At 37.5% G+C, this 27,993-nt stretch overlaps 1 protein-coding gene across 1 annotated transcript in view; it reads left to right on the top strand.

Annotated features, from left to right (window-relative positions):
• Positions 1-27,993, top strand: part of nAChRalpha5 (nicotinic Acetylcholine Receptor alpha5) — a 627,615-nt gene that overhangs the window by 482,630 nt on the left and 116,992 nt on the right. The window contains exon 7 of the mRNA XM_073967499.1: positions 20,658-20,852. Coding sequence (XP_073823600.1) covers positions 20,658-20,852 — 195 coding nt within the window. The remainder of the gene's footprint in view (positions 1-20,657; positions 20,853-27,993) is intronic.

The following is a 27,993-nucleotide window of genomic DNA, read 5'->3' as shown; positions in this document are numbered from 1 at the left end:
CCGATTTTAATGAAATTTGGAATGTTTGACTGAATTTGGTATAGAAATAAGTGTGCCAAATTATATAGAAATCGGTTCAGATTTGGATATAGCTCCCATATATATTTTCGGCCGATTTCACGTATTTTCTGTACCAAACACGCTATATATTTCCGATTTCGATGAAATTTGGAATTTGTGACTGAATTCAGTCTAGAAATAAATGTGCCAAATTATATCGAAATCGGTTCAGATTTGGATATAGCTCCCATATATATGTTCGCCCGATTTCACGTATGCGATGTACCAATCACGCTATATACGTCCGATTTTAATGAAATTTGGAATGTTTGACTGAATTTGGTATAGAAATAAGTGTGCCAAATTATATAGAAATCGGTTCAGATTTGGATATAGCTCCCATATATATTTTCGGCCGATTTCACGTATTTTCTGTACCAAACACGCTATATATTTCCGATTTCGATGAAATTTGGAATGTGTGACTGAACTTTGTCTAAAAATAAATGTGCCAAATTATATCGAAATCGGTTCAGATTTGGATATAGCTCCCATATATATGTTCGCCCGATTTCACGTATGCGATGTACCAATCACGCTATATACGTCCGATTTTAATGAAATTTGGAATGTTTGACTGAATTTGGTATAGAAATAAGTGTGCCAAATTATATCGAAATCGGTTCAGATTTGGATATAGCACCCATATATATTTTCGGCCGATTTCGCGTATTTGCTGCTCCAAACACGCTATATAAGTCGGATTTCAATGATGTTTGGAATGTGTGACTGAATTAGGTCTGGAAATAAATGTGCCAAATTATATCAAAATCGGTTTAGATCTGGATATAGCTCCGATTTATATTTTACATATTCACAGTGGTGTAGGGTATCATATAGTCGGCCCCGCCCGACTTTGATCCTTTCCTTACTGGTTTAACATTTTTATTTCGTATAACCATTTCCAGCAAGATATTCAATAGATCACGCGAAAGGATGCCTCTTTGTCTGTAACATATTTTTGCACTTAACTATTCGGAGAGGTTTTTTCCTATTATAACTGAGGACCGGGTATCAGTTAAGTTAGTTGTTAAGTTGTTAAGTGTCGCTGTGCATCTCCTGGGACTTTTCCACGATTGACCGCAAAGTAAATATCTGGTCAATGGTTAAGATGACATTTTCAAAGTTGCATTGTTATGGTCATATAATGTAATGGACCATATGACTTAGTCGTTCTCACAATATCTCAGACATTATCTGATAGGCAATGGGGAACATATCGCTCATTTATTCAAAGAGTGACACATCTCAAAAAAAAAAAAAAAAAAAACAGTTTCGAGAAAAACGCGTTTTAAGTTGACGATTGAAATTTGACTTCCCTAATTTAAAAGATTATTACACAAAAACTAAAATCACCTCTTGGACCATATTTTGCAGACAGCTAGCTAGATATCAGTGCTAAATTTCTGTGCTACATCAATCATGATTTGAAGTGTTTAAGAGTTCCATAACCTCGAAAAACTTTGTGTTGAATTATTGGCAACTCGTAGTAAATGAGGTGGAACTCGTTGAGTTTTAGAGACATCAGCATGAAAATTTGACACAAGATAAAGTAGAAGTCGTAAAAAAAAACAGAAATTGCTAACTCAGAAAACGCATTTTTTGAGTTATGCCACTCTTTGAGTAAATTAGCGATATGTACTTATAGTTTGAGCACACAGTCTTATCTCCTTTTTTTGACGGGAGACAGGATTCTAAGGTCTCAATCGTCGGGTACGATGTTCTTCCAGTCAGCCGGTACTAATTATCTGATGTTTACACCTTATCATAGTGTAGCCTCCGGGTTTGAACAGCTACCCTAGTACGCCATAGGCTTCTGCTGCCTAATTATTATTCAGCCCGTTTATTGGCCAGGCAATATTCACCCAATTCCATGTTTTGGGATTCGATTAGATTCTGGCTCCTGAACATTTCAATTTTTTCACACTCCCGCTTTTCCATTTTTCTCTTTTTTCTGCGCAAAAAGCGTTTCTCGTCTTTCTCGCTATACTTTTCTCGTGTGTTATGCGTTGCTAGTGATTGTATAGTAGATTTATATGCCTCGTTCTTCTCTTCGGTAGCATCACGACACTTCTAGTCATACAATGAGTTCCTTGGGGAGGCCTCCGGTATCCAAACGGTTTTTTCATTGAGTTGGCTATAACACTGTAGAACACAAAAAATAATTACAAGATAATTCGGCCAGATTATGAAAGAGGGCCGAAAAGAAGAAGACACGTGTATTGGCGTTTTGAAAGTTTACGTCGGGAAGTAATCTAAATAGGCGTGGCAAGTTCCGCCCATTTTTACAGGTTTTGAAATATTCGACATCTGATTCCTTGGAATCCTTGCATTTTAGGTATAAAGTGTCTATGTCTTTTTATGAAAAAAATCAACCCTCATGCGAGTCACTATATGGGTCTTTTTGGTTCCTTTTTCAAAAAGGTTTAAAAACTCCTTTAAAATTTGATCGTATGAGATCAAAATATTCCACAAAATTATTTGTCATAAAATTTTAATATAGGTCCCCGAATACACAAAAACTCTAAATCGTACCTATACGCCAGGAATCTGCCAAAAGTAAAATCACGTTTTAGGGTTAATGTTGTACTTTATCTGAGTTTATTAAGTTTTGTCCCACAAAACTTCATTCTAGATAGAAGACGTCAAAGACAAGAATATTCTCCATCAAATTTCAATATAAGTCGCCGAATAAATGCAATATGTATTTACAATATATATGAAGAAAATATATACATCAAGTTTGCCAACAAAACACCCAAATATTTTTTTGGATAAATTTGTTTTGTTCTTTTTTCGAGTTGATGCATGAAAGTAACATGAACTTTAGTTTTAGACGAAAGACGTTAAAAGAAGAAATATTCTACACAAAATTTCACTATAAGTCCAGAACAAACTAAATATCTGAGTAAAATACTTTGTTAAGAATATTACGTTACAAAATTAGATATTATAGGTAGAAATTATTTGTTAAACTTTTAGACTCTTAATTAAAATTTATTCCATACTGAGTCTAGAATACTCCTAAAATACGTCACTTTTTGGGGATTATGTCAAAAGAAGAAATGTTCCAAATCAAATTTCATTATGAGTCTCTTAACAAAAGAAATTTTTAGCTATAGTATTTAACATCTCCAGAAGCTTTCGCTTTTTATATATGATTTAGGATCATATTCTACCTTTTTTATTCACATTTTCGTTATCTGCGGTAATTATACCTTCTGGAACTAATTTAATAACGGTCTGTTACCTCTTGTACTGTTTAAATAATTTTGTTATTCCAATTATCACTTTTTCAGGCCTATTTCTATGAAATAATTAATTACTGTACCCTAAGGCGTATAAGTATTTTTATTTCAAAGTCACCGGGGCGTATCATTAACAATTGTGGAATAATTAATATAATGTATACGCCAGGAATATAAGTTAATTTCACATTCAAATTATTTTAAAAAATACAGATAATTTTTAAATTCTTTAAATGTGATCACACTACTGCAATTTATTTCAAACCCAACTATAAAAGTTTGGTTTTATTTTAAAATTCATTTCGTAACTTAACTTAAGTGCTTCCGTAATTCAGTGTAATCATTAGTTTCAAATACTTAACAAGTACTTAGTTCACCATGCTTTCAACTCTACACATAATATTTTCAAAACTTTCAACTCTATAACTCAATTTTCACATCAATAACTTTTTACACAACAATCACAACCATAATATTTCGACGTAATCTTTTACTCAGCCACTATTTTCACATACACTTTCAACCAAACAAACAACCGAGAAATTGTTCACTGTTCTATAATAAAACTAAAACAAATTATACAATATTGAACTCTATAAATTTGCCAATACTCACTTTAAGGACCCACATTATGAAAACCAGCTTCAAAATCAACAACAAAACCATTAATCAGAATCAATAGACCTTACACTGGTAACAAAGAATAACGTTGTTAGGCATTAAATGAAGAAAAAACTAAATACTCCAAACCGCAATTGTGTAAAATTTTGTTTTTTCACAATTCTTCACTTATCCAGTGTTCTCACCCTCCCACTAGAAAATAAACAAAATAAATTTTCACAAACAACAACGCAAAAACAAATCCTACACCACCACCTAGTATAAGGATTTGAAATAACTCACAACTTAAATAAATTAACAAACAATTTCCACTGCATACACTTGGGCGCTTTAACTTTACAAGACCGAAATAGCCGCCTTAAATGTTTCACTGTATGTAAAAACAAAGAAAAAAACAAAAACAAGACGTTTTATCACAGAACAAATAAAACGCCAATACACGTAGACAATTCTACACAGAATTTTTTACACAGCTAAGCGGAAGTTATATTTTATTCCCAAGAGGAAATTAGAAACGAAAGAACAAAATATAATTTCTGCTTAATTGAATACTAAGCAAAAATTCGCAAAGAAAAAACAGAAACTAATTTATATTGTAAGGTAAGCTAATGTTTGTTGTATTTGTATATAACGAAAGAAATGAAAACAATTGAACAGCAATGTGATTATTGGAGTCTGCAACTAAATTGAAGAAAATTTAAAAGAAATTCTAGTTAAATAATTTTTTCTTTGACAAATTATTCAAAACAAATTGGGAGACATTTTTTTGAACATCAAATGTCATCATCAAAATTCAAAGCACAACATAAACATGTTAATTGAAATCATATACATATCATAGTCTACATAGTAGTGCATGTGATTATTTATAAACTAAAATATTCATATTTAAATATCACCCTAAAAGCATGCTTTTCTTTTTTATATCTTACAAATATGAAATATTGCTATTTAAAATATTTTTTTTTAACTAATTTTTTAAATATAATAAAATTTGTATGATACTCTGTAAACTGTGTAAAGTGTCCAAAAATCTTTTTAAAATCCTATTTGACTATAGTCTCAGTGACCTCCAAAAAATTGTGTTTACCCTGCCTTTAAAAATTCGCGAATATTATGAACCACACCCTCCATTTTTATTATGGCTATGGGGCCTTCCTAAATATGGTTTAAAAGTTCATTATTAAGGCTTAATATTACTACTAAAAATCCACTGCTCTTAGTGTCCTACTTCTCCTCTTTTATACCCACAGGCCAAAGAGGTTATATAGGCTTTCATAAGACCTCATCAAAAATAATGGCTTTTGACGGCAAGTATGTTTGGATGAAATCCGTTTCAAATAACTTGGATTCGATTTAGACATGTCCGACTGACGGTCTGCTTGCCTGCCTGGCTGGAGTGCACGAGAACTTTCGAATTGATCAACAGATTCGGTTCAAAATTTAGCCTTTGTCCAAACTTAAATCAAGCTCAAGGATGAGCCGGCCATATCGGTAAGCTCTCTGGGGCACCTCCCAAACAAAAGTTCAAAATTTTTTTGCTAAAATGGTGAGCACCATAACTCTCGAAGGGAGTAACCAGTTTGGTCCATTATTTGCACACAGACATAGATCAGTTGTTGTTGCTCTAACTGTGTTTTTTTTTTGTTATGTTTGTTCGTTCCTCTGTTCAATCTGGCTCTGGGTCTATCTCCAGTTCCAGAAAAATGGCTGCTTCGATAGGATGTAGCCACAGATCCACTGGAGTTAGATGGGTAGGTTTGACGGTGCAGTTGAAAAGGTGTTTTGTGTCGTGCGGGCCCATGCCGCATACTGGGCAGATGTCTTGCACGGCGCGATCAATTTCCGCCCAATAAGAATTAAGGCGACTGCGATGTCCCCAGCGTAGTTAAGCCAAAACTACTCTGGTTTGTCGTGGCAGCTGACGCTCCTCAGCTGCGATAGTACTTTATTCACAACTGCGTCCGTGTGAATGCTATTCAAACCTGCTTGATATGCTTGTTGATCTAGGGGTTCTCTCCTGTATCGTTGGACCTCTCCCTCTAGAGCATGGATATCCTTCCTGATCTGAATGAATGTGTCAGGCCTACCCACAAGATGGTGATTGGGATGGCTCACACGGTAACATCCAAGCAGGTACTGCAACGAAAGCATCTCATTGTGATGCTGCACTAGAAGAATCTTTGCCTCCTCATGTAGATGGTCCACTGAAGATTTGAGGAGGCACCCTGTTGCTGTTCTCAGGGCGGCATTCTGGCAAGTTTGAATCCTTTTCCAATTCGTATCACATAATCTCGGGGACCAGACTGGAGCCGCATAGCTTACCACAGACCGACCTATCGCGTTATATGTGGTCAACAAGGTTTCTTTATCTGTACCCCAAGTGCTGCCGGCTAGGGACTTGAGGACCTTGTTCTTACTTTTCAGCTTGTCGCAGATAGCTGTGGCGTGTGCGAACGACGTGAATGTAGTGTCAAATGTGATCCCTAAAATTTTAGGACAGTTTGTGGTCGGAATTCTGCTACCGTCGACCACGACATTCAACTCACGTCTAAACTGCGCTGTCCATGAGGTGAACAGAGTGGCTGTAGATTTTGTGGCGAAAATCTGCATATTCATTGAATGGAAAAAGGTGGTAAGATCGGTTAAATAGTTGTTCGGTCTCTCACAGATGTCATCAGGATAGGTACCTGACGCCAGGATCGTGCAATCATCCGCATACGTAACGATCTCGATGCCGTCTGGAGGGGGCGGAATACAGAAGAGGTAGAGGTTAAACAGTTCCGGAGATATCACCCCACCTTGGGGAACTCCCTGTTTCACTCTACGGGGCTTAGACTTCTTGTTCCTGAATTCAACGTACGACTGGCGTCCACACATATAATTGACTATCCAACGTTTCAAGCTTGGTCGGAGGGTTGTTTGCTCAATGCCCTCAAACAGCGCGAATGACCTGACTGTATCAAAGGCTTTTGATAAGTCAAGCGCCACAATCACTGTGCAGCGCAGTTGTCGTGATGTGCTGGTTACGGAATCCATGCTGATGATCGGCAACTTGATAGCTATTTCTGATACTGGGGAGGACTAAGGCCTCAAAGGTCTTTGCTACGGGCGACAAAAGCGAAATCGGTCTATACGATTCACTTTTGCTGGCATCTTTGCCGGGCTTCCGTAGTGGGACCACCCTGCCCATTTTCCAGACTTCGGGAACAATGAGGGTGGCTAGCGACAAGTTGAAAACTTTAGTGAGATACTCCACTCCCGGCTCATCCAGCTGCATCAGTAATACCATGGAGATTTCATCAGGGCCCAACGATTTGGATGATTTAGCGTTCCTGATGGCATTGGCAACATCATCCATTGTAAACTGTGGTGGTGCCTCCACGGCAGGAAGAGATCTGATGCGACGTAATACTCTTCTCTTCGTCCTGTCGCTCTCGGGGTGCTCGGCAAACTGTCGATTGAAATAACTTGCACCTCTTCGGGTCAGTCAACGTAATGTCGCCAAACGTGACTGAGGTCATATCTTCCCTTCTTCCAGGGTTCGAGAGTGACTTAACCGTTGCCCACAATTCGCCTATACCGGCTCCAATGTTGCAACTCTTCAGATGATTTAACCACTTGTTTCGCTTATGCTCGCCGACCAGCCTGTTAACTTCCAGTATCAGCTCCCAGACTCTGGGGTCATTGGGGTCGGTTCGACGAAGCTCATCGCGCTCTTTTGCTAATCCCGTCGCCTTTGCTGGGAAGTTTGGTCTTACTTGGGGTATTCGACCAGCAAGGATATGGCGTGCGGCTGCAGCAGTGATGATGTCCCGGAACGTCCTTTCCCCTACCAGAACATGAGAAGGTTTTGGCAGTTCTCTGAAGCGGTGATTGGTGAACTCTCTGAAACCCGGCCAATCAGCTTCCTTATGTACATATGTACAAATAGATCAGTTGTGGGATTCTCTAACTCATTTTTTGAGTTACTGACAAAAATGGGTAAAATAAAAAATACTTATAATTTCGTTAATTAACAATATAATTCGGTAAATTAGCTACCAATAAAAAGTAGTCGCAAAGTTCTACCGATAGCAACAGTGTTGTTTAGTTTTATTTGAATTTTTCATTCATAATTTTGGGTTTTAGTTTTACCGAATAGCACTATAGGTTCGAATATGGTCTATATCAATCCACTTCTTCGGCTACCTCCTACACAAAATTTCGGAAAAGTGTAGTGTAAGACATCCTCTCGAATTGTTTTGATTTTTTCTTGTAACAACTTGTATTCAATGTCCCCTTTACTACGGTACAAGTTTTTCCCGCGACAAGTCCATACTTCCTAAGAAAATGGCCCGAAAGCTGTAAAAATCGGCTATGGCACCATGTGTAGTGGATGGAGAGAACGGATAAACTGATTCGGTCCAAATTTTGGCAGCATTAATATTTTGCGCAAAATTTAAACAAATTCTAAGATGGGTTATATCGGTCCACTCCTTTGGGTATCTCCCCCACAAACGTTCAAAACTTTTCGCTAAAATGGTGCGCATGATAACTCTCGAAGGGAGTAAACGATTTGTCCATACTTTACACATCGTTATATGTCTACGAGACATAGATCCGGTTAGAATATGGACTATATATGTCAACACCTTCGAGTACCTCCCACACAAAATTTCGGAAAAGTGCAGTTTAATTTTGTTTTAATTTGTCTTGCAACATGTTGCGCTCAAAGCCCCTTTTACGATGGTACATGTTCTTTTTTCAGAGGCAAGTCCAACTTCCTGAGAAGATCGCCAAAAAGCTGTTAAAAACCCTACGGTCACCATGTGTAGTGGCTGTACACTCTCAACCCTGGAACTGCGTTGATACAAACTTTGCATATCCTAATATTTCCGCGAATCATAGATAAAGTTTGAAGATGGTGTCCACTCCCTTCACTATCTCTCCCACAATGAATTAGATAATGGGTCATATCGTTCCTCTTATTAGGGCACCTTTCTCACAAAATTTCAACATTTTTGTTTAAACTATTTTACCGAAGGAACTCCAGATGGCCCGGTAAGTCCATCATTTCTTAAATAATGGTCCAAAAACCCTAAATTATACGGTGACCAATTGAAATGAATGGTGGGCGCAATATCTTTCGAAGAGAAACGACTCCCAAAATAAGATCCACTTTCAAAATGAGCTTTGCGGTCCAATCCTTCAGGTACTTCCTCCGCAATTCTTTTGAGCTTTAATTCAAATCGGCAAGTTTATAAGTCCAAAAAGACACAGAGTTTTGAAAATCTCTTAAATAAATTTTTTTTTTTGAATTTCGATCTGTCCATAGATGAAAGTTTCAATTCACACAGGCTGAGAATATATCGAAGTCGACTGATACTTTCTTATTTGTTTTAAATGCTACTTTATTATACCTTAGAGTTCATCATTATTTAAGGTCCACATTTCTTATAACCTGGAGTAATCCGAAAAAAAATATTTTATCTTGTCATTATGGCCTTAATGTCCTCAGGAGATGTGTGCGTGGGATTAACTGCTCTGCTAAACAGATGCAACGTATCGTGCCATCAATTCCCGCCCAATAAGAATTGAAGCGGTTGCATCGTCCGGATCTTAACTACGCTAAAATCGCTCTTGTTTGCCTTGGCAGCTGGTGTTCTTCTGCAGCGATGGATGGGGGTGGTCCCGAAGTATGGCATTCACACTGTATGTATCTCTACTGCCTGCGCAACTGCCCCGGTATGAATGATATTCAAGCCTGCCTGATAGGCCGGTTGATATAGAGGTTCTCGCTTGTACTTTTGGACCTCTCTCTCCAGATCATTAAGATCTCTCCTGGCATGCCTGAATGGGGAAGCCTGTCTACTAGATCGCGGCTGGCATGTCCACGACGGTAACCCGCAAGCAATCAAAACTATGCATCAACAAAATCATGCTGTGCTGATGTACGGTTAAAATCGTCGTCTCCTCATGAAGAAGGTCCACTGGTTTCATGAGGATGCCCCCTCTTTCAGTCATCAGGGTGGCATTCTGACAGGTTTGAATATTCTACCACTGTGTAGCGCTAACATTTGCATACCACCTTGGCGACGCATAGCTCTCCACAGACCGGTCTATTGCTTGATAAGAGGTCAACAGGGACAACTATTTTACAACTATTGTTTTGTCGCTAACTTATCGACAAATATTATTAATTACCGAAATAAAAAGCCGCAATTTTACGGTAACTCAAAAAATGATTTTGAGAATCACACTACTGATCTTGACGCAAATAGCTGTGTCTTACGCGGACGACTTAAACATGCTCTCGCACTTTATTATTGTAAGGTAATACAGCTTAATTTCAGTTCGATCGTTACACCCAATATCATGGGGTAGTTAGTGGCCGGTATGGGGGCTCGATCGACCAATGTATTCAAGGAGAGGATTCATTTCAGTCGTCCTGTTGGTGAACAGTGTGACAGCAGATTTAGCGGCGGATAAGCTAGACATTTAAACTATAACATATTTTATTAACTATAGGATCCGACTTCGATAGGACAATCATCCGCATACATTACGATCTCTATACCGTCTTGAGGGTGTGGAGTTTCAAAAAGGTTAAGGTTACACAATTCCAGAGATAACACCCCGCCTTGGGGAACTTCCTGTTTCGCTCTACGGGCCTGAACTTCTGAGTTCTACAAACGACTTACGTCCACACATATAGTTGGATGGAGGATACTGTTAGATCCTGGAACTGCTTGCCATGGTTGACGGTATCGAAGGGCTTTGATAGGTCAATAGTCTAATAATATGTGTGGATATGGCTTGGAAATCTTTTTTATATCATCAAACAGCTTGGCATGGTTGACGGTTAAGAACAACCATTACTGTCCGGCCTGTTCTGGTTCAGTCGTCGGCTGATACGTGTGGATAAGGCGTGTAACGCAGTTGTGGGTCTGTGCATTTTCCGGAATCCATGCTGTTGTTAGGCAACTGCGAAAGTTCTTCTCATCATGGTGAGAAGTAGTGCCTCCAGGATCTTTCCTGCTGGCGACAAAGGGGAGATTAGCCGGTGCGATTCACCTCTGTTGTCATGATTTCGCGTTTCGGATGACGTCTGCAACATTGCCCACCTTAAATTGTGACGGTGCCTCCTCGACTGAGAGTGATCTTCTTATTCGGGGTGCTCTATAAACTGTCTGTTAAAATAACATGCGCATCGGGTCTGTTACAATAACGCCGGTGAAAATAACATCCATTCCAATTTTCCATTGCTTCAGGTGGTCTAGCCACATTTTCTGCTTATGCCCGCCTACTAGCCTGCTGACTTCGAGAGTAAGCACTCTATCTTTCGATTTTTCGCGATTCGTTTCGCTCATTTGATGGGAAATTTGATCTGATTTTGGGTACTAGTGACCAGCCGGTATGTAGTGAGCGGCTGTAGCAGTGATGATGTTTCTGAAAATTGTCTCCGCTACCCGATATTCTGAGGGAATGGTCAGCTCTCTGAAACGGTGTTTGATAAATTCTTTGAATCCTTGCAAATCAGCTTTTCCATTGTTCAGAAAAGTACGGAGTTCAGAGGTTACGAAGTCGGGTAGTCTGTTAAGGGAGACGATGATCGGAAGATGGTCTGAGCAAAGAAAAATAATGTGTTGCCAGGCAATCTCCAATTTTCCTCGTAGGAACGTCTTCATTCACAGTGTAAAATGTGGAGCTATCAATGTGCACGGCCAGCGCTGTACCCCTCTAGTCTAGAGTTGGGCAATTTCGTTCAATTGAACGATCCGGATCACTATCTCGTTCAATGGACACCGCTAATTTCTTTGACACAACTGCATATACTTAATTTCACACGTTGGTTTTTATGATGTTACTCATTCATTTTTGAACAAGGACAGTGATCCGGATCGTTCAATTGAACGAGATTTCCCAACTCTACTCTAGTCATAGCCAAGGGCTGAATGCCAAAGCTCATGACGATCATTGAAATAACCTAGCACCAGACGGTTATTGGCCTCCAAAAGCGACTAATGTTGGACGTATTACACAAGGCACAGCTATACATCAGGGGTATATACTTAGGCGACCCAAAAAACAACAAAGTTTTTTTTGAAACGCCTATTTACTTTTTTATGGCGATCGGTTAACGTTAACCCGTGCCACCAGAGGGATCGTTGTTTCCACGGTAATTTGTATGGGGCCAAAGGTGCATTTTCACGAAAATTCTCTAAAATAAGCATTTATGGTCCAATCGATCCATACCATACAAATTACTATGGAAACAAAAATACCACGGGTTAACGTTAACCGATCGCCATCAAATTTCATTTAAAAGGTTTTTCGCTGATACATTCTACATATGTAGTCGTATAGGTCACTAGAATCAAGTATAAACGAGATAGGTCTGTACTGGACAGACCTATTTGTACGATCCGTTTGTAAAACCGTGTAACCATCGCAACTTTGCAAAAAAACAGGTGACGGTTAATTTTTTTTTTCTGGATCGCGGCGACCCTGTTGTGAATCTTAAGACTCATAAAGTTTACGATTTCGCTGAGTTTGTTGCGGAATCCGTTGCAATTAAATTGCTGAGATGATGCATTTTCGGGGCGCTAAACCACAACATGTGGCTTTAGATGCTGTGTTTGTTGTTGTTGGGGAGACTGAGGGGGTTGGCTTGTATTACTACGACGAAGTTAGAGACACGCTAGGAGATGCTCTGGCGCATTAACAGCCAACAATCAAACATCAACATAACTCCTATCGGAGTAGTCCTCTAGGGGACTAAGACCAGTAGTGCGATTCTCTAACTCACTTTTTTCAGTTAGCGACAGAAATCGATAAATTTAAAACGCAAAACTACGAACTTTACGTAAATCTTTTGTCACTAACTTACCGACAAATATCGTTAATTACCGAAGCATTTTTGAAAATGTTGGCTATTAGGGCGAAGATCATTTTTAATATTAATTTTAATTGATTTCTCGTTAGAGTCGAGCTTAATGACCGATGATTTTTTACAAGTGAAAAAGGAAAGCCGAATATTCGAACCCACACAACCACCATTATGTGACCGACTTCGCCGTTGGTAGCGGCTCATCAGACATATCGGCTGAGGAGTGGCTCTCTGTCATCGAACTTTTCTTCTTTCAAATGCAAATTATTTTCACAGTGATGGATATTTATCCATTCAATCTGTATGGCTGACAAATCGACTCCAACGGCAATGATCGAAGATTTCTCCAAGTAACACGGCGCATAGAACCGGCCGCTGTTGGATGGGTAATGTGACCATAGGGTCACATTGGACGGGTATACATCCTTGTAAATATTCTTAAAAATCCACTTTTTTTGGAGGGCATCTTTTAAAAAAATCTAAGCTTTTGGTGACCTTAGAGACGGTTATTTGAAAGTATGCACTTCTTCAGCCATATTTCATTTAGTGCATTAACGTACTCCAATTTCCCCCATGTTTTTGCTATACCCACAAAGATCATATTCTTAAGAACAGAGAATTCTCCGACTGTTTGTGAAGTAACCTCTCCTTCTGTACAAAAAAGGCAAATACAAAAATGTTGCTACATATTTGAGGTTGTGTTCTATACACCCCCAAAAATATACACATAAAACTACTTTGATTTTATCCTGGCCAAAAAGAAAGCTGAAATTTTATGCAAATTTCAAAACATTACAACATTTGCTAGGGGGTCAAAACGTAGCAAAAAACTAATACACAGACAGCAATTTAGATTGCATCCAAGCTTTCTTTTCGCTTTCTATTATTCTAAAGGGTAGGGTTTTTATTTCGCCATTTTGTTGCTAATTCGCTTTGTACTGTTTTATAGTTTTTTGTGTGTTTGGACATTTTTGGCTGTTGTTGTTGAATTTTCAATTAATTCTACATGCAATTGATTTGTAGTTTTTTTCACTTAGTTTCGCCCCTCTTTTTGTTATTTTTTTAGTTAGTTTTTTCCATTCATTTGGCAAGTTGCAAATTGTTTGATTGTTAAAATATTCACTACATCTGGATGTGCATTGTGTGTTTCGTTTTTGTCTTTTTGTTTATCTGTATGTATGTTTCTCTCTGTCTCCCGCTTTTTGTCAGTGGCCATTTTAATGACACAATGTAAGCAAAGCAATTGTCAGTCGCCAATCAATTTAACATTTTCCGTTTTTCAACACACCACTAAAAACATTTCGCCACATAAAAGGCTAAACAATTTTCTAACACAAAAACAAAAATAAAGTAGTTGCTAATGTTGTAATTCCCTGAAACTGAAAATGGTGTAGCCTAGTTTGAGGCGCTAGATGGCATATGAGACATTGAATAGTTAAAAATCTTTTAAAAATCTACATTTGTTGTGGACTTAGGCTTGCCCTAAAAATCTTTTAAAAATCCACGTTTATTGTGGACTTAGTTAGGCTTGCCCTAAAAATCTTTTAAAAATCTACATTTGTTGTGGACTTAGGCTTGCCCTAAAAATCTTTTAAAAATCCTCGTTTATTGTGGACTTAGGCTTGCCCTAAAAATCTTTTAAAAATCTACATTTGTTGTGGACTTAGGCTTGCCCTAAAAATCTTTTAAAAATCCTCGTTTATTGTGGACTTAGGCTTGCCCTAAAAATCTTTTAAAAATCTACATTTGTTGTGGACTTAGGCTTGCCCTAAAAATCTTTTAAAAATCCACGTTTATTGTGGACTTAGTTAGGCTTGCCCTAAAAATCTTTTAAAAATCTACATTTGTTGTGGACTTAGGCTTGCCCTAAAAATCTTTTAAAAATCCTCGTTTATTGTGGACTTAGGCTTGCCCTAAAAATCTTTTAAAAATCCACGTTTATTGTGGACTTAGGCTAGCCCTAAAAATCTTTTAAAAATCCACGTTTATTGTGGCTCTAGGCTTGCCCTTAAAATCTTTTAAAAATCCACGTTTATTGTGGCCTTATGCTTGCCCTAAAAATCTTTTAAAAATCCACGTTTATTGTGGCTATGGGCTAGCCCTAAAAATCTTTTAACAATCAACGTTTATTGTGGCCTTATGCTTGCCCTACAAATCTTTTAAAAATCCACGTTTATTGTGGCTATGGGCTAGCCCTAAAAATCTTTTAAAAATCAACGTTTATTGTGGCCTTATGCTTGCCCTACAAATCTTTTAAAAATCCACGTTTATTGTGGCTATGGGCTAGCCCTAAAAATCTTTTAAAAATCAACGTTTATTGTGGCCTTATGCTTGCCCTACAAATCTTTTAAAAATCCACGTTTATTGTGGCTATGTGCTAGCCCTAAAAATCTTTTAAAACTCCACGTTTATTGTGGCTATGGGCTAGCCCTAAAAATCTTTTAAAAATCCACGTTTATTGTGGCTATGGGCTAGCCCTAAAAATCTTTTAAAAATCCACGTTTATTGTGGGTATGGGCTAGCCCTAAAAATCTTTTAAAAATCCAGGTTTATTGCCGTCTTAGGCTTGCCCTAAAAATCCTTTAAAAATCCACGTTTATTGCCGTCTTAGGCTTGCCCTAAAAATCTTTAAAAAATCCACGTTTATTGCCGTCTTAGGCTTGCCCTAATAATCTTTTAAAAATCCACGTTTATTGCCGTCTTAGGCTTGCCCTAAAAATCTTTTAAAAATCCACGTTTATTGCCGTCTTAGGCTTGCCCTAAAAATCTTTTAAAAATCCACGTTTATTGCCGTCTTAGGCTTGCCCTAAAAATCTTTTAAAAATCCACGTTTATTGCCGTCTTAGGCTTGCCCTAAAAATCTTTTAAAAATCCACGTTTATTGCCGTCTTAGGCTTGCCCTAAAAATCTTTTAAAAATCCACGTTTATTGCCGTCTTAGGCTTGCCCTAAAAATCTTTTAAAAATCCACGTTTATTGCCGTCTTAGGCTTGCCCTAAAATTCTTTTAAAAATCCACGTTTATTGCCGTCTTAGGCTTGCCCTAAAAATCTTTTAAAAATCCACGTTTATTGCCGTCTTAGGCTTGCCCTAAAAATCTTTTAAAAATCCACGTTTATTGCCGTCTTAGGCTTGCCCTAAAAATCTTTTAAAAATCCACGTTTATTGCCGTCTTAGGCTTGCCCTAAAAATCTTTTAAAAATCCACGTTTATTGCCGTCTTAGGCTTGCCCTAAAAATCTTTTAAAAATCCACGTTTATTGCCGTCTTAGGCTTGCCCTAAAAATCTTTTAAAAATCCACGTTTATTGCCGTCTTAGGCTTGCCCTAAAAATCTTTTAAAAATCCACGTTTATTGCCGTCTTAGGCTTGCCCTAAAAATCTTTTAAAAATCCACGTTTATTGCCGTCTTAGGCTTGCCCTAAAAATCTTTTAAAAATCCACGTTTATTGCCGTCTTAGGCTTGCCCTAAAAATCTTTTAAAAATCCACGTTTATTGCCGTCTTAGGCTTGCCCTAAAAATCTTTTAAAAATCCACGTTTATTGCCGTCTTAGGCTTGCCCTAAAAATCTTTTAAAAATCCACGTTTATTGCCGTCTTAGGCTTGCCCTAAAAATCTTTTAAAAATCCACGTTTATTGCCGTCTTAGGCTTGCCCTAAAAATCTTTTAAAAATCCACGTTTATTGCCGTCTTAGGCTTGCCCTAAAAATCTTTTAAAAATCCACGTTTATTGCCGTCTTAGGCTTGCCCTAAAAATCTTTTAAAAATCCACGTTTATTGCCGTCTTAGGCTTGCCCTAAAAATCTTTTAAAAATCCACGTTTATTGCCGTCTTAGGCTTGCCCTAAAAATCTTTTAAAAATCCACGTTTATTGCCGTCTTAGGCTTGCCCTAAAAATCTTTTAAAAATCCACGTTTATTGCCGTCTTAGGCTTGCCCTAAAAATCTTTTAAAAATCCACGTTTATTGCCGTCTTAGGCTTGCCCTAAAAATCTTTTAAAAATCCACGTTTATTGCCGTCTTAGGCTTGCCCTAAAAATCTTTTAAAAATCCACGTTTATTGCCGTCTTAGGCTTGCCCTAAAAATCTTTTAAAAATCCACGTTTATTGCCGTCTTAGGCTTGCCCTAAAAATCTTTTAAAAATCCACGTTTATTGCCGTCTTAGGCTTGCCCTAAAAATCTTTTAAAAATCCACGTTTATTGCCGTCTTAGGCTTGCCCTAAAAATCTTTTAAAAATCCACGTTAATTGCCGTCTTAGGCTTGCCCTAAAAATCTTTTAAAAATCCACGTTTATTGACGTCTTAGGCTTGCCCTAAAAATCTTTTAAAAATCCACGTTTATTGACGTCTTAGGCTTGCCCTAAAAATCTTTTAAAAATCCACGTTTATTGCCGTCTTAGGCTTGCCCTAAAAATCTTTTAAAAATCCACGTTTATTGCCGTCTTAGGCTTGCCCTAAAAATCTTTTAAAAATCCACGTTTATTGACGTCTTAGGCTTGTCCTAAAAATCTTTTAAAAATCCACGTTTATTGCCGTCTTAGGCTTGCCCTAAAAATCTTTTAAAAATCCACGTTTATTGCCGTCTTACACGCAGAGAAAAAAATATGTTTGATCCAACAATATTCCAAGAGCAAAATATGTATTGTTAACATATTGTTGGATTCCTCATGTAGTATTGTAAATCCAAAAATAGTTTGTGTCAACTGAACAATATTTCTCTCTTTTCTTCGAAAATTTGTTTCTCTTCTCTCGCTATTCGATGCCGTGTTGAAAAAACAATTTTGGTGAGTTGTGGTGTGTTTGTATGACATGCTGCCTTTACCTTTGTTTTTGTGTGTATGTACTTGTGAGACTCTTGTTTTTATTTGTTTCTGTTTTGTTTCATTCTTCTTTCCTTTTCATGTTAGTTCCCTACAAACATTTTCTATCGCCTGATTGACGCAAAAGTCACTGAAAGGCGATAGTTGTGTCTACTGCGACAGTCGCATTTGTATCCGAAAAGACAAAAATGACTAAAGAAACTGTTCCACTTATGCGGCTCAAACTCTATTATCGCTTCCGTCACTGCTGTATGTTTCTTATGCGATTCAGTTGGAGTGTCGGAACCGGGGCACTTTTAGTGTGCATTAGGTACTCATGCAGGTACCGCTTACGAAACTTTAAGTAGTGACGGAAGCGACAGAATCTGTAAAAGGCTATTTAGTTTTTTTATTGTTTATTCAAACTTATCATTATTCATTTGATTTTAATGTTACTGCGGTTATAAAAGGTGCATTTTATTATAAAATGGATCAAAAAGAAACAATTTTTATAATACAATGCACCTTTTATAACCGCATTTACATTGAGTTCAATGAATAATAACACGTTTGATTTACTTTTTTATAAAAGTTGAAAATAAATAATAAATAAACTAAACCGCTTTATTTTCATTTAATTTTTTGTATAAAGTTTGTACCGATAGCTAACAAAACTTCACAAGAAATGAAGAAATCACGTCAATCAAATTGTTTTTCTAATGCTGCCACTATTGTTTTGAAAACAATACTCTCTATAACAGAGAGTAGTATCAATGCTCCAGACTTGAAGCATTTGTTTTTGTACAACATAAAGTGTCGCTTTTTATAATCCTGTAAGTCACGCAGTTGTGACCACATACGGATAAAAAAGCGATAACAACATATTTGTTCTTGTAAAACGACAACAGTCGCATTTTTAACTAAATGCAGACACTTTATAGAGACACATTTACTGAGAGAAGATATATTTAACTTCCAAATGTTTGGAGGGTTATGGTGTTTAATTATTCCTTATGTTGTGGTGGGTTCTTGTGGCTTTTTGTTTGTCTTTGTTGTCAGCCAATGCAGCAAACCATGTATTGTGTTCATCAATGATTGCAATATTATACGCGACATTTATATCCAAGTTATGCGAAAAGTGTATATGAGAAGTATATGCACTCAAATCAAAAATTTCTGGGCTGGTTTTCTGTATTGACAATACTTTTTGTAAACAAAATTAGATTATGATAGTTCCTACAATCGGTATTCGAAAGTTGTTTTTGTTTTCTATGTTTGGAACAAAAGATGGTATTTTTGGATTTGGATTACAATGTTTGAACAAAACAAATACATTTTTGGAACCAAAACATATATTTTTGTTCTAACAAAAGCGAAAAATATTTTTTCTCTGCGTGTAGGCTTGCCCTAAAAATCTTTTAAAAATCCACGTTTATTGTGGTCTTAGGCTTGCCCTTAAAATCTTTTAAAAATCCACGTTTATTGTGGCCTTAGGCTTGCCCTTAAAATCTTTTAAAAATCCACGTTTATTGTGGCCTTAGGCTTGCTTTTAAAATCTTTTAAAAATCCACGTTTATTGCCGTCTTAGGCTTGCCCTAAAAATCTTTTAAAAATCCACGTTTATTGCCATCTTAGGCTTGCCCTAAAAATCTTTTAAAAATCCACGTTTATTGCCGTCTTAGGCTTGCCCTAAAAATCTTTTAAAAATCCACGTTTAGTGTGGTCTTAGGCTTGCCCTAAAAATCTTTTAAAAATCCACGTTTAGTGTGGTCTTAGGCTTGCCCTTAAAATCTTTTAAAAATCCACGTTTAGTGTGGTCTTAGGCTTGCCCTTAAAATCTTTTAAAAATCCACGTTTAGTGTGGTCTTAGGCTTGCCCTTAAAATCTTTTAAAAATCCACGTTTCTGGTGGCCTTGGGCTTGCTTAAAAAAATCTTTTAAAAATCCACGTTTCTGGTGGCCTTGGGTTTGCTTAAAAAAATCTTTTAAAAATCCACGTTTCTGGTGGCCTTGAGCTTGCCCTAAAAAGCCACGTTTATTACGGCCTTGTGCTTGGCCCAAAAATCTTTTAAAAATCCACGTTTATTGTGGCCTTGGGCTTGCCCTAAAAATCCACGTTTATTACGGGCTTGTGCTTGGCCCAAAAATCTTTTAAAAATCCACGTTTATTGTGTCCTTGGGCTTGCGTAAAAAATCTTTTAAAAATCCACGTTTATTGTGGCCTTGGGCTTGCGTAAAAAATCTTTTAAAAATCCACGTTTACTATGGCCTTGGTCTTGCGTAAAAAATCGCTTAAAATCGACGTTTATTGTGACCTTGGGCTTGCGTAAAAATCTTTTAAAAATCCACGTTATTATGGCCTTGGGCTTATGTAAAAAATGTTTTAAAAATCCACGTTTATTGCGGCCTTGGGCTTGCGTAAAAAATCTCTTAAAATCAACGTTTTTGTGGCCTTGGGCTTGCCCTTAAAATCTTTTAAAAATCCACGTTTATTGTGGCCTTAGCCTTGCGTAGAAAATCTTTTAAAAATCCACGTTTATTGTGGCCTTGGGCTTGCTTAAAAATTCACGTTTTTTGTGGGCATAAGGTTTTCCTTCCTTAATCTTTAAAATTAAATTATTTTAATATTTTTGCATGCATAAATAAAAGTAGTTTTCAAGTTACGCCCTTAAACAAATCCTTTTGTATAATTCCCAAAATTTCCCCCAATCTTCCTCCCATTTCTTCTCCCTTCTATATGGCATGTTTCATCTTCTTATTAGCAAAAACATCTACATAAAATTTCTCTTCTTCTAACATTTAAAGTTCCATGTCATTCCTTGATGACAGGAAACATTTTTACCCTTTCAAATTCATTATCAATTTCCATGCATAAACATTTCGAACATTCAAAATCCACAAAAAAAAACAAAATAAATAAAAGGAAACAAAATTCAAATAAATTTTACTTACATACATAATTTATGTTTTGCACTTTTGTAATTGTTATTTATTTTCTAACAATTTCCTTTTTCCTATTTATCTCTTCCTCTGTGTGTGTCGGTTGTTCACACAATTTTAGGTGTTCCTGGTAAACGTAACGAAATCTATTACAACTGCTGTCCGGAACCATATATCGATATAACATTTGCCATCATTATACGACGACGAACGTTATATTATTTTTTTAATTTAATTATCCCCTGCGTACTGATAGCATCGATGGCTTTATTAGGTTTTACACTGCCACCGGATTCGGGTGAAAAATTATCATTGGGTAAGTAGAAGAAGAAAAAAAAATAATAATAAATAAATAAAAAAAAAATAAGAACAAATATATTTAAACATCAAGATTATATAAACATTTTATATCTAAATAGGGCGGGAAATCGCCTTTCTTGGAAAGCTTTAAATACCCATTAAAATGATTTTACTGATCCTAAAAGCCCCGTATTAACAACTCGACTCTCAAACTAATTAACATTCCATATTTTGAGCTAATCATTTTAATTACTTTGTGACTTCATAAAACAACTCTTTTTGAATACATAATTCATATATTCGTATTGCCAAAAAAGTAGTCTACTTTTGGGCTTATCTAAATGACATTATATGAACTCAAAGCTACTCTGTACACAATCCCCACTACATTTCCATTAGGCAACCTAATCCTCACATAATTATGTATGTGTACATACCACCACATAACGTACATCCACCAAAACATAGATGCACAGGCATCTGATGCATAATTTTGGCGGATTTTTTCAAAACACACACACACACCTCATGACTGCTCCTCTCTATGCTAACTAAATAAACTTCGAAAAAAAAACAAACGCCATCTCTTAATGGCATATTAAAATCTGTGCATGCCTCCACCATGACAGTTTTTGAATATCTAAAACCTGTTTTTCGTTTAGTGTTTCACTTCTGTGAAAACAACAACAAATGCAAAAAAATCAGTGTTAAGCAGCCATAAGAGCACATCTGTCAACCAGGCGTAAAATGCATTTTCTAATCCTGTTTTTTTAGAGTGAACGAGAGATTTAAGTGCTTCATTCGCTTGCTGTGTTTTTGAGTCTGAGTGTTGCTACAAGTGTATTTGCATAAAATTCCACCCGCAAAAAAACACCAACTTTGAGATACATTAATTTAAATCCACTCAAAACTCTGAATAAATAGTTGTATTTTCTTTATCCACTTAGCGTTTACAGGAAAGTTGCATCAGCCAACAATGCTAATGTAATTTTCACAGATATGTTAACGGGATGTTTTGTAAGTGGGTGTAGGTGATAAGTATTGGGATTTTAGATGGTGTCACAAATTTGGTATGGCCTTTAAATGTGTTACATATTAGGAGTACGTATATGTGAATTATTAAAACGTAAATTTTAAAATGTAAAACTACTAACAAACTTAAGTTTTTTGAAAAATATTTGAATCACATTGTTTTCAGCCAAACAAAAGTTTTCTACAACAACAGGAGATTGGTAGTAATTCGAACGAATTTGAATTCGAATCGTCTTAGAGAAACAGACCATAAATTTATTTAAATTTAAAAAAAAAAATTTCAGTAATTCAACAACAGTTTTTATTTAACTGCGTTTTGATACCGCTCTAACTGCCTAAGTAGGGATGCTTCTGCAATTCTAATCCAGGATGTTCTACAATATTCCAATGAAATAGGGAATTGCGGAAGTTATCTGACCATTCGGAACTATAAATGCCTAATTACAGCCAATTTAGACCGAAAATGTAGGTAAAAACTTCAAAATACCAGAAACAGACTGGTATCTTTGTTTGAGGGCCATACAAAAATGTGGGCCGCAACTTTAGATGGAAACCAAAATCTGGCCATTGGGAAGTGTCGATAAAAAGTTCAAAAATGTCAAATCGGTCGGTATATAACGATACCACCAATTTTTAGCCGAACAGTTGAGGTTCCCAGTGGTCGAAAAATTGCCTACACCAAAGAAATTATTACACCAACTTAGGCCCATGTTTTGGTGTAGCCCCCATATAACGACAACTTCCGATTTTAGGTACTTTGGGGATTTTAGCTGCATTCCTTCCAAACTAGCTATGATTTTACATTTCAGGTTCCAAGTGGTCACATCATTACTAAACCTTAAAAGTTTGCGAATTATTTTGTCAACGACTAACAACATGATTTTTTAGAAAACATTTTAAAAGGCCAAACCCACAGGGCTGCCTCACCAACAAATCTGAGTTCGTCTATGTAAATTTTAAAACCTGACATTAACTGGAGCAACTACAACTTCGTTCCAATAAGTTGATTGCTATTCGAGGATAGGTTTGAAACTTTCAACAAATAATTATTAAAACGATCTTTTTTTAGTGGGTAACTCCATATTTCCTGAGTTAATGGCCCGAAAAATCTCATAATTATTCTCAAAATTAAATTAGATTTTAGGATGAATTATTTTCCTGTTTGTGTACCTTCCAGATGGTTCTATGTACCGGATTGACTCGGAGGGGTCTTCGATCAGGGGCGGTCTCATCAACAGTCATAGGTTTGTGTTCGTGTATTTTGTTCACGATGGGAGCAGTAGATTTCGCAATCCACCCCTTGTCAACATTGGTGAGATCTAATGAGTACACTTCAGAGGCTTATATGTTCTCAACGGTCGGCAGAACTACTGCGATGGGAGTTATGTTGCTATTTGCTGCGCCAGTGTATCTTCCAGCGGGTCTCCGTGTACTCTTCTATAAAACTTTGTTATTGGATTCATCGTCGCAGTCGAAACCCTCGCAGTCTCCCCAAAAATAACAAACATAACATCGTAAATGACATGCTGTTGTTTTGCACCCCGCAACTCATGTTTAGGTCTCCTTTGCAAAGTAAGAGAAATTGTGGACTTTATGAGGCGCAGAAACATCATGGTCACCGCTATCCATGGAACAAACCTTACCACCACCTGTAGCTTGCAACGTTACTATGGTTACAAGCTTTTGTGGAAGGATTTTACCAGCTTGCCCAGATCAGTCCTACGTCGTTTGAGGGCCTTGGATCTGTTCCGTTCGGTGAGATGTAAGGAATGGGGGCATTTTTGCCTTCAGGACTACTGCAATAGGAGTTATGTGGTTGCTAGCTGTGCAAAACATCTCCTAACATGTCTCCATCTTCATCGTAGATATACGAGGCAACCCCGCAGTCATCACAACAACAACAAAACCTACCATCTTATATCCAATGTTTTTGTTCAGAGCCCCGGAAATGCATAGTTCCTGCAATTCAATTGCAACATTTTCCATAACAAAGTCATCGAAATTGTTGATTTTGTGATTCGGAGAAAAATCATCGTCGTTGCGATGCAGTAAACAAAACACACCGTCACTTGTAGCTTGCAACGTTAGGATGATTACAATGTTTTGAGGAAAAATTGTACAAGAATCGGAGCTGTACTTGCCTTCCTTATACACTACTCCGACCAGTACAGACCAATCTCGTTTGAGCTTGACCCTAGTGATAAATAATGGAGTGTATGGGGTTTGCAGTGGAAACCATGGTGCAGTGGCAACATCAAATTTTCAACGGTGACAAATCCCCTCAGTATAATGCTGGCTTACATTTCCTGAGTATATCAGCCATGAACAACTTTTCTACAAGTGGTGTCGTAAGATACGCCTTTCGGACTCTGCAATAAAAACATTAAGCTAATATGAATCGGCGTGCAATCATTGATATGAGAGAAGTCTCCCTTACATAGCAGTAAATAGTGGGACTGTCCAGGTAGAGTTGTTAATGTGTATATACCGTCGAAAAATAATTGTGCTCTGTGTTATATACCTGACATTAGTTTGTAGGGCACTAGCTGTTTGGTGCTAGGGACTTCAACACTTATAATGAGCTTTGTTATTCCTAGGCAATGGTCAGAGGGATACAGCGCTGTTAGAGCAAATTGATAGTTCCACATTTTACACAGAGAACGAAGACGATCCCACGATTATAAGAGGAGATTGGCGCAACTTGCCAGACATCATCATTGTGGCACCCCGTTTGAGGGTTTGAGGTATCCTGACAGCCATCATATCCCTTGGCTCAGACCATTTACCCATTATCGTCTCCGTAAATCGATCATCCGACTTCTTAGCCTCCGAACGCCGTACTGTTCTGAACTAAACAAAGTTTCAGAGAGTTTACCAATCACCGCTTCAAAGAACTGGCCACTCTCTCATATCCTCTGGTAGCTGAGAAATATCTACTGGTCAAATCTCTGAAATTAGAAAAAAATTCACAGCAATCGTAATTGGGCTAACATAACTCGTCCATGCCTTGGTAGCTAGCGTTCTTCTGCTGGGATGGATTGGATCTCCGAGTACGGCATGCACACAGTTCCTTTGTACTGCCTGCGAAACTGCATCAGTATGAATGATCTAAAATACTTACCGATAGACATGTTGATCTAGATCCAGATCATGAAGATCTCTCCTGACGTGCCTGGCTGGGGGAAGCCTATCCACTAGACCGTGACAGGGGTGCTCAGGGTACTTCATCGAAAACATTGCGATGTGTTTATGTACCGGTAAATTCTTCTTGGTCATGAGAAGGCACCCTGTTGCAGTTGTAAGGTAGGCATTCTGCCAGGTGTGAATATTCTTCCACTACTTAGCTCTAAAATGTACATACCTCACTGGCGCATAACTCTTGAAGGGAGTAACCGATTTGGTTCTCACAGTACACATCGTGAAATTTCTACCAGATATAGATGAGGTACCAATATGGACTCTATTGGTTCACTCCTTTGGGTACCTCCCACACAAAATTTCGTATAAGTTCAGTTAAAGACCTACTCTCGAATGATTTTTATTGTAACAACTTGTATTCGCTGCCCCCATTACGACGGTAGAAGTTTTTTAGGGTCAAGTCCATACTTCCTGAGAAAATAGCATGAAAAGTGTAAAAATCGCATATGGCACCATATGATCAACCGATTTGGTCACAAATTTAGCCTTCGTAATATGTTGTCCAAACTTAGTTTAAGTTTGAAGATGAGCCATATCGGTCCACCACATCTGGTACCTCACCCACAAAAGTTCAAAAATTTTCGAAAAAATTGTGCGCACGATAACAGTTGAAGGAAGTAACCGATTTGGTCCATACTGTACACATAGTGAAATTTCTACCAGACATAGATGAGGTATGGACTCTATTGGTCCACTCCTTCGGGTACCTGCTACACAAAATTTCGCATAAATTTAGTTTAAGACCTGCCCTCATATCGCTTTGATTTTTGTTTTAACAACTTGTATTCGCTGCTCCCATTACGACGGTACAAGTTGTTTAGGGGCAAGTCCATACTTCCTGAGAAAATAGCCCGAAAGGTGCAAAAATCTCCTATGGCACCATGTGTAGTGGCCGTAGTGATCTATACCTCTCGAATTGATCAACCGATTTGGTCTCAAATTTGGCCTTTGTAATATTTTGTCCAAACTTAGTTTAATTTTGAAGATGAGTCATATCGATCCACTCCTTTATGTTTCTCACCCACACAAGTTCAAAAATGTTTGGAAAAATTGTGAGCACCATAACTCTTAAAGTAACCGTTTAAGTCCATATTGTACACATCGTGAAATTTCTACCAGATCTAGATGAGGTACCAATATGGACTCTCTTGTTCCAATTCTTCGAATACCTCCCACACAAGATTTCGGATATTTTCAGTTTAAAGAACTGCTCTCGAATCGCTTTGATTTTTGTTGTAACCAAATTTAGTTTAACTTCGCAAATGGTCCATGTCGGTCTCTTCCTAAGGGTATCTCCCCCACAAAAGTTCAACATTATTGTTTAAGTGCAGTTTAGGGTCTCCCTTCGAAGATCATTTGGAAATGTATACCGAAGTTACTCGTTGTGGTCCTGTTTACAGCGATATTTTTTTTTCCTGGTCAGGGCCAGACTTCCTGACACAGTGTTCCAAAAGCTCTAAGTTATACGCTGTCCAACTGAAATGAAGCGATATATATCGAAAAGAGATAACTCCCAAAATAAGATCCACTTTCAAAATGGACTATTTCGATCACTTCCTTCAAGTACCTCCTCCACATTGTATTTGAGCATTAATTCTATTCCACATGTTTTTCGGCCAGGTCAAATGTCCAAAAAGGGCCAAACCCAAAGAAATCCTCCTTAATACCTAATTTTTGGGAAAAGGATTTTAGTTTTGTAGCCGGTATTCCAGTAGCCGATATTCAATTCACACAGGCTGAAGATATACCTCTGTCGGCAAAGTCGACTGATACTTTTTACTTATTTGCTAATACTTTTAATTCCATTTGCGGCACTTAGGGCATTGTCTTGGCCTATCGTAGTTTGTTTTGTGGTATATTTTCCCAAGGATTTGGCTATCTTGTTACTCTTCATGCCTCTCCGGCAGTTGGTGAGAGATTTTTATACCCTCAGTCTTCAGGCTAGAAAGGGTATATACACTTTGATACGGTTTTAGACCACAAGTATGTTTGGACGAAATTCATTTCAGACAATTTGGAGTCGTTTTAGCCATGTCCGTCCATCTGTCTGTCTGTCCCTCTGTCTGGCTGGTGCGCACGATAACTCTCGAACGGATCAACCGATTCGAACCAAATTTTGGGTATGGTAATATTTTGTTCAAACTTAGTTTAAGTTCGAAGATGGGCCATATCGGTTCACTCCTTCCGGTACCTTCCCCACAAAAGTTCAACATTTTCCTGCAAAATGGTGTGAACGATAACTCCCAAAGGGAGCTATTGATTTGGTCCAAACTTCGCACATCGTATTATTCTTTCCAGATATATATCGGGTTCAAATATGGACTATATCGGTCCATTCCTTCCGGTACCTCCCACACAAAATTCGGATAAAGTGAAGTTTAAGAACTTGTCTCGGAAATTTTTGAATTTTTTTCAGCAGGTTGTTCTTGCGGCTCCCTTTACGAAGTTACAATTTTTTTCTTGCGCAAGTCCATACTTGCTGAAATATTGGCCTAAAAGCTCCAAGAAACCCTGACGGCAGCAACCAAAATGGCAAATCCGCAAGATAATTCTGATTGGTTCAGACTGTACGCATCGTATTATTTCATCCAATCGTGTATCAGGTTGGAATATGGACTATATCGGTCCACTCCGTCTCCTCTCGCATCGTTCTTTTTTCAGTAGTTCTAGCGGCCCCATTTACAACGATACATTTTTTCTGGAGTAAGTCAATACTTCCTGATATAATGGCACAAAAGCTCCAAAACCCTGCCGGGATCAACTAAAATGGCTATTGTGCAAGATAACTCTAAAACTAATTTAATATTTCGAGTCCTTTATGAAGAAGTTTGGTTACTAAAAATGTTTGGTATATGTCAGAGATTTGGTATAGCCCCACATTAAGGTACCTACAAATTTTAAAGCAAACTCTTGACTCGAAATCTACA

The sequence above is a fragment of the Musca autumnalis genome, unplaced genomic scaffold (assembly GCF_047663935.1).
Source record: "Musca autumnalis isolate F117 unplaced genomic scaffold, ASM4766393v1 scaffold_2, whole genome shotgun sequence".
In the NCBI taxonomy this organism is placed as follows: Eukaryota; Metazoa; Arthropoda; class Insecta; order Diptera; family Muscidae; genus Musca; species Musca autumnalis.
This window is presented reverse-complemented; position numbering and strand designations above follow the sequence as displayed.